Below are 7,810 nucleotides of genomic sequence, written 5' to 3' on the forward strand. Positions count from 1 at the left end.
CCAACCGTCCTCTTCTCTAGCCTTGCATTTATGAGGTCGCCATCGTAGTACAAGGTTAGGTTAGTAAAGTTTTATAAAACAATCACTCATCTCACGCTACAAATATGTAAATGTTAAAACTCCACTGTGACCAGCTACTGTTTTTGGGTCCACTTAGCAACACACTAGCAACCCACCCACGACCAAAACCGGCGTAATCTCACAAAAACGGAAGTACGCACCAGTGAGTCATCTTGCTTCCTTAGCGTACTCTTTGGACCCTTTAATTTGTCGGTCGTTCTCGTCGTCAGTCTTAACAAACACCCGGCGTTTGTAATGCCTGAGTTTGTAGTGTTTTTCTTTCAGTAGGCTTTAATCATACCAATATTTTGATGGATTTGGCCTCAGTTTGGTGTGTTACATCAGTACAAAAGGGCAACTCCGTCTGTCAGCCAGATATTCCGCCTGCCTGGAGGCTTCTTGGTTGGCCATCGTTAGTTAACATTAGGTTAGCCAACTTCGATAGCGTGTGCTAACGTCCCCCCCCGTAAGCTGCTGAAGTAAAGTACCGTTAAATGTTTTAATATACTTTTTTTTTTTTTTGTTTGCCTCCCGTGAGCAAGTGTTCTCCTCGTAACTATCAAAGTGCCGTTTGCTAACGCTAAACCCTGAGCCAGCTGGTTTGTAAGCTACACGCTAACAGTAGCACTCTTTGCTTCAGCCAGCTCGTATCAACCTGCTGCCAAAATGATGGACTTTGACAATATATTGGACCTAGCCTCGCAAAACCAGGGCCTGAGCACTGTGCAGGTAAGTCAAAGACTGTCACTTGCACTGTGTTTACTCAGTCCAAACAGTGAAACATTGGGAGCACACAAATGCCAGCTCATCTGTCAGAAGATCTGATAATGGAGCTAGCTGCTAACTTCCCACCCTCGTGTCCCTGTATGCGAGGCTATAAACACATTTAAACAACCCATCAGTGTTCCCAACCAGTCCCTGATCAATAATATTCCCTGTAACTAAGACCTCTGATAACTGTAAAAGGTCAAAGAGAGCTATGTGGCTGCTCACATTCACTAAGCTGTGAATTATAACATACATTTTTTTTTTTTTTATCCCCAACCACAGCAGCAAAAGAGGTACAGTTTACAAACTGGACCACCCAAAAAGGACCCAAAGTCGAAAGGTGTAAATCCGGCTGCTGTGAAGGCGCTTCTGAAGAAGCAACACACCGAGACCAAAAAGAAAGGTAACTACACTGAGTTAACGTAGATATCTAGTCATAAACATGCTATACGTAAATCACTCTTAATCGATTTAAATGAACATTTGTCTTTTTTTTTTTTCTCTCCCTTCAGAAATTCAAAGTAAGAAACAGAAGGAGGAACTGCTAGCCAAGAGGGTTGAGTTGAAGTCGGACCGTAAAGCACGAGCCATGGCTTCCAGGACTAAGGACAATTTCAGAGGCTACAACGGCGTCCCGGTGGTAGAGCTTCCCAAGAAGAGGAGATCAAAACACGAAATGCAGGAAGAAAGATCAACGGATGGGGAGAGATTTAGGAATAACTCAATTGACCCTGAGGACGATGAGGATAATTATGACTATGATATGACGGATTCGGAACCAGATCAGGAGCCGGAGCAGGTGAGACCAGGGAAACCCACAGGCAGTAATAGTAGCAGTAGCAGTAGCAAGCACCCCTCTAAAAAACCCAGTGGGCCGCCTAAGCCCGCTCCACCTCCCATGAACTTTGCAGAGTTACTCAAATTGGCGGAGAAGAAGCAGTTTGAGCCAGTTGAGCTAAAATCCAAGGCAGTGAAAAAGGATGAAAGGCTCCGCACAGCTGACGAGATAAAGGAACTGGAGTTGGAGCGCAAGGCTAAGAGACCGGACAAGGACAGAGACTCAAAGGCAGAGAGGGACAGAGACAGCAAGTCCCAGTCCAGCTCTAGTAGAAAAGGCACAGAGAGGGAGCAGAAGAACTGTAAACCGCAAAAGAACTCGGTAGAAAAGCCAAGTCTGCCCAGTGGGTCAGGGAAGAAGTCCCACCAAATACCGATTAGTGATAAAGGCCACTCTTCTTCCAAGCCCACTGTGGGTGACAGAGAAAGAGAGAGACCCAAGATGTCTCACAGTGATAGAGACAGATCCAAGATGAGCGTTTCTAGTTCATCTAGTGCCATAAACAGTAAAGTACCTTCAAAAGCCACATCTTCTCAGGTTTCAGCCAAACAGGGGGGACCCAGGCCCTCATCTAGCCACAAATCCAGCACCTCAAGTGACCTTAGCTTCAAAAAGGAAAGCTCATCATTACTTCATGGAAGAACTTCAGGTATTCCTGGGACCAGGCCTCCTGGTACGTCTGTAACTAGCCAAAAATCTCCACATGGGAGCTCCCAACAGACCAGGCCCAGTCAGGGTAGTTCAGTGAAGCAGGGACCTACAGTCGGGGGCCACAAGTCTGGAAAGGGAGAACCACTCAGGCCTGGAATTAATCCTGCAGTAAAATCAAGTGGTAATTCAGCGATGAGACCTTCATCAGGTGGCCCACCTAGGGCAGGGAGCCAACCTCAGGCCAGACCTGGAGGCACACTCCAGGCGAAAGCTGGTGGTGTCCCACAGGCCAGGCCTGGTGGGAGGGGCATGCAGGGTCAACCTGGAGGTAGTGGAACTCGACCTCCGGGGATTGGACCCAGTCGGCCTGGTAGTGGCGGACCGGTACCCGGACCATCGGCTGGCAGCTTTGGATCAGGACCTGGAAGACCCAAGTGCACTGTGGTCTCAGAGACCATCTCATCCAAGAATGTTGGTGGCTCCAGACCAGGAGCCCCTCCTCGGCCAGGCATGCCACAGAGACCTGGGATGGCACCAAGACCGGGTATGCCTCCCAGACCGGGAATGCCTCCTAGGCCGGGAATGCCTCCTAGGCCGGGAATGCCTGCCAGACCAGGAATGCCTCCTAGACCAGGAATGCCTCCCAGGCCTATGATGAACAGACCTCCAGGTAAGAACCACAGAGATTCTAATGGTACTGTAGACCTTCAGTTCACAGTTCAGTACAGAATTTACAAAGTTACAAACTACGTACAGATAATTGTATTATATACACACCAAAGAAGACATTAAGTACTTCATTTCAGCTCAGAACACACACACACACACACACACACACACACCTTTAGCAACACATTGCAATGAACAGTGTAAAACAATGCATGCGATACATGTTTTGATATAAAGTGATATAATAAACAGCTGCTGATGTTTTGCTAACAGACTGAAACAACAGTGTCAGTACTACAGGGCAAAGGGTTTGTTGGCCAAACCGAATGAAGTGTCAGCAACACTCAGCAGCCTTTGTCATTATTCCTGGGTCAGAGAGCGGTGATCTTTCTCACACAGATAAACAAAAACATAATTTAAATGTCAACCATTTTACCATGAAACATAAACTTAATACTTCTGGAATGACTAGCTTGCTCCATGAAAGACCAAATGTCCTCTTCATGCAGTGTGCAGAAGGGGAAAAAGCCAATACCCTGTGATTAATTTCTGTATTTATTATCCAGGTACAATGTTACCACCCATCACCTCTGCATACAAGAGAAAATACGAGGATGAAGAAGATGACTACGACTCAGAAATGGACGATTTTATTGACGATGGAGGGGAGGATCAGGACAAGATTTCCAGGCACATTAAGGAAATCTTTGGCTACGATCGAACCAAGTAAGTGTTGTCCCCATATAGTTTGTTTTAAAAACTCACCTCATTGTATTGTAAACCAAATTCTATATGAAACATGTGCTTTCAACCTCCTCAGATACAAGGACGAGAGTGACTATGCACTGAAATTCATGGAGAGCAGCTGGAGAGATCTGCAGAAAGAGGAGGCCAGAAGGTAAGATTAAAATAAACCTCATAGTCCCTACCTCTACATTATGTACTGTTTGTCCCAAGAGCTGTAGTACTTTGTTCACATAATATTCTTTTTTCTCTATCCTTGTTCTTTGCTAGCCTGAAACTGGCAGTGCAGGAAGATCTGGAGGAGGAGAAAAGAGAGGAAGAGGAGTGGAAAATGAAGGCCAAGAGGAAAAAAAAGAACTGAAATCCCTTTGCTGATGAGATTAATAATTATTAAAAAAAAACATTGTCTCCTGAAGTACAGGACAGTGGATCTGCCAACACACGCAGTGACACATGACATCGGATCAGGAGGAAAAGAGAAGAATTTTAGTCCAAGACAAAATATGCACAAATCATTCAGGCATTAGGCCCTTAGGATGTGACGAAAAGTCCCTGTTGTATTATTTATTTCCCCCCATTGAGTGCAGGGTTTACACTGTCAACAGTCTCAATTTCTCAAAGGAACTGAGTTGCAAAGAGAGCTACTGTATAAGCATTTTATTTTCTTTTTTTTTTTTTTTAGACTAACAATGACATCCAGTCTCAAGTGTTGATAACATGCTATTTTTGAGGAGAAGTTGCATATTTTTCCAAACAAAACTTTGATTGTAAAGTCAATTGATTATGCAGAAAACATGACGTGTTTGTCTTTAAAAAAAAAAGAGAAATGATTCCATAAAGGGTTTTATTTAAATGTCTAGTTTTGTCAATGTTTTCTTAGAGTATGACACTATATATATATATATATATATATATATAATATACACACACACATATATACATATCCAGAGTTTAGGTTCTACCACTAATGTCACTTATAGAAGATTTTTGTTTGCCAGTGAAAGCAATGAGGTCATTCTTACTTTATATTGCGTTATTATTGTTACATTTGTTTTTTTTTAAATATTAGTTTTGTTGAAAGAAACTTGATTGAATGATTGTTTTTTTTGTTAAGCATAGATTGAGTGCAAGAGGGCCTAAAATCAGCGTTAACGTTATCACGGCGTACTTTTTTCGTGCCTTTTCTTCCCTCTTCGCTTGCCGTACATAAAGCCCCAAGTGGGAGGGGCCTGTCTTTTTCTCTTAGCTACTTCTCAAAGTTTGCGGAAGTTTATTTATTTTTTTAATACACAGCTGAAGTAAACCACCAAGAGGGTTAAAACAGTACGAGGCGTTATTTTGGATTGTGTGACTCAATAGATGGACCTCCGTTCAGAGAAAATACAGCGGATTCTCTCCAAGGTTAGTTATTCACAAGATGAACGAGCTTTGGTAACTTTAAAATGAATCCCTTTGTGGTATCGGTGCCGGATAGCGTACCAGGCTCGTTCATAATGCTGCTGTCAGTGTTCAGCAACTGGTTGAACCAGCTCTGTTACTCTGCATATCCTGGGGAAACTCGCATTATTATTCCTAACAAATGATGGGAAGCCTCTCATAAAATCACTGCCTACCTAAGTGCTTCATAAAGTTTCTGTCTAATTATAAAATTGTCTGAAGGATACAGTTGAAGGATAAGTCCCCTCCCATTATCCTATCTTTCAGTAACTCCTGTTAAAGGTCCAATGAGTTTAAAAACAGCAAGCCCATTTAGCTCCAGTGTTGCTGGTGAAGCTGTAGGGAAGCTTCTATGATTGTGTGGTGGGAAGCAGCATGATAACACAATTAAATCTTGAGTGATTTACTCAACCCGTCAAGAATGTGGCAGTGTAATCTCATTATACCTTGATTGATTGGTTGATGATACAGAAAGAATGAATCAACATTAAAAAAGAGATTATAATGATAAAGTGGGTGGGCACTGGGCTCAAAGTGTAGATTTTTTACCACAATAGCAAAATTGTAAGCTTTAATGTCCTGATGTTGGTCATGTTTAAGTTATGCATATACACACAAATACAGACATTTATATACTGTATATACACACACGGTCTCAGCAACCACAGATGAGTCTCTCTTTACCCCTGATGTTAGTATAAATTCCACGATGTCGCTGTTGAGGAGCTGCAGAAAATCCATCGCATCTACCCTGGGATGGTACCATCCACAGGCACATACAGTAGGTTTTTTTTCTTCTTTTCTTCATCTTTTGTAGCCCTCTACAATCATCACATGTGTTTCTGGCTGACTGCTCCTGTTGTCAATTTCAGCATTTACTGACAGCACCCAAAAAGATCTCCTGAAATTGATTGGTAACCTCCCAGTCCAGTATGAAGGTAAGACTGACCTCTGACACTAGAGACTGCCCAAAGACTCAGCCTGGGAGAAGGGGAATTATCCTGTCATGTGTTAGGCCGATACCGTGCACTGATGACAGCATTTCTTTTTCTAAGGCCACACATACAACTTCCCCATTCAGCTGTGGCTGATGGACTCATTCCCCTTCACTCCTCCCATATGTCTCCTGAGACCAACCGCTAACATGGTCATCAGGGAGGGCAAGCATGTTGACGCTCGAGGAAGGCTCTACCTGCCGGGGCTGCACAACTGGGATTATGTAAGGTTTTATGCTTTCTGGGTGAAGCTTAAAAAGGTGTAGAAGAGGTTCGGAGGTGTTTTCATCAGTCATGCTGCTGTGTTTTCATTTTATTTATTCTTTTTGTTGCTCTGTCACAGCCCAAGTCTTCTGTGGTGGGTCTTCTGGCTGAGATGATTGCCAAGTTTGAGGAGGAGCCCCCACTGTCCTCAAAGACCACAGGAGAAAATAAGGACCCCCATGACCTTCTGGCTTTTGTCTCTAACCTCCAGATCAATGATGGTGCTTCATTTGATATGCAGCATTGCTGTTGATCAGTACTCAGATAGCTGTGTGTTATTTTTAGCTAATCACATCTCGTCTGTTTCAGGTGGAATCAGACATCATGATCAACCAATCAACAAAGTGTCTGTTATCGGGGGAGGAGATTTAGGAATGGCATCAGTGATGAGCATTTTATCAAAGGTTTATATATCATATTATATATTTTACCTGCTTGAATAATAATGTTGAATTCTCCTGTACTAATGCTTATTTTATTTACTTTTTTCTTTCCACCAAGTGTAAAGTGGATAAACTGGTTTTCATTGACGTCGCGGAGAGTTCCACCAAGGGCGGCAGCACAGATCTAGAGATTTTCAATCTGCCCAAGGTTGAGGTGTCCAGAGGTACGTCGCTTTCTGCTCTGTCATGCAGTAATATACAAGTGCCTCTTAGCTGAGTCACTGCTGATGTCAGATTGTTTCAGAGGTAGCTGACTGGCATTGTGTGTAGGGAGCCTACCCTTGATGACTCTCCTCTATGACAGCATTCACTGAATCCCAACCAGCTGCTGTTCTGTAGCTGACTGAACTTCACAGAAACTAAAAGTAGTGTATCCATCAGGGATTACCTGAGAGCTAACGCAGTGTTTGTGGTTAGAAACAATGCTCTAAGCTGTGGCTGTTTTTCTTTTACTTCGCTGCAGGATTTAACTACCGATGACTCTCCTTTGTTAGATTTTTCAGCGTCTTCGGACTCCAAGGTTGTGGTGGTGACAGCGAATGCATGGAGCAGCGAGCAGTCGTATGTAAGCGTGGTTCAGACTAACGTGGACTTGTACAGAGGAATTATTCCAAATTTGGCACGTCTCAGTCCCAACGCAGTAATGCTCATCGCTTCACAACCAGGTAGGTGCAGAGACACTTCATATATGAATGGAGGACTCAGCTTATTAAAGATCTCTTCCAGACATGCATTAAGGCATAGACAAATAGTCTGCTTGGAACAGTAGTGTGTTTATATTTTTTTATTTATTTTATTTCCACATTAAATTTCTTAAAAACTCCAGGATGTATGAATACATTTAGGTAATTTCCTAAAGTTTTCCTGCTGGACACAAGATGTCTCTTCTTCACTGTAAAGTCCATTCTCAGTGTATGTGCACTGGTGGCTTCAAGGTTTTA

The 7,810-nt window shown here is 43.1% G+C and overlaps 2 protein-coding genes across 2 annotated transcripts in view; both read left to right on the top strand.

Moving 5' to 3' along the window:
• The first annotated feature begins 241 nt into the window (after positions 1–241).
• spty2d1 (SPT2 chromatin protein domain containing 1) lies at positions 242–4,583 on the top strand. The gene is made up of 6 exons (XM_035664686.1): positions 242–789; positions 1,111–1,231; positions 1,341–2,987; positions 3,553–3,712; positions 3,807–3,884; positions 4,001–4,583. Exons 1-6 carry the CDS (start codon positions 727–729, stop codon positions 4,089–4,091), a joined length of 2,160 nt encoding a protein of 719 aa, XP_035520579.1. The 5' UTR covers positions 242–726; the 3' UTR covers positions 4,092–4,583.
• Positions 4,584–4,972: 389 nt separating this feature from the next.
• Positions 4,973–7,810, top strand: part of uevld (UEV and lactate/malate dehyrogenase domains) — a 5,298-nt gene continuing 2,460 nt past the window's right edge. The window contains exons 1-8 of the mRNA XM_035664687.1: positions 4,973–5,131; positions 5,864–5,948; positions 6,040–6,105; positions 6,223–6,386; positions 6,506–6,647; positions 6,736–6,830; positions 6,928–7,033; positions 7,364–7,534. Coding sequence (XP_035520580.1) covers positions 5,090–5,131; positions 5,864–5,948; positions 6,040–6,105; positions 6,223–6,386; positions 6,506–6,647; positions 6,736–6,830; positions 6,928–7,033; positions 7,364–7,534 — 871 coding nt within the window. The 5' untranslated portion in view covers positions 4,973–5,089. The remainder of the gene's footprint in view (positions 5,132–5,863; positions 5,949–6,039; positions 6,106–6,222; positions 6,387–6,505; positions 6,648–6,735; positions 6,831–6,927; positions 7,034–7,363; positions 7,535–7,810) is intronic.

This window comes from Morone saxatilis, unplaced genomic scaffold, assembly GCF_004916995.1.
Source record: "Morone saxatilis isolate NCDOM2014 unplaced genomic scaffold, NCSU_SB_2.0 Contig2, whole genome shotgun sequence".
Classification (NCBI taxonomy): Eukaryota; Metazoa; Chordata; class Actinopteri; family Moronidae; genus Morone; species Morone saxatilis.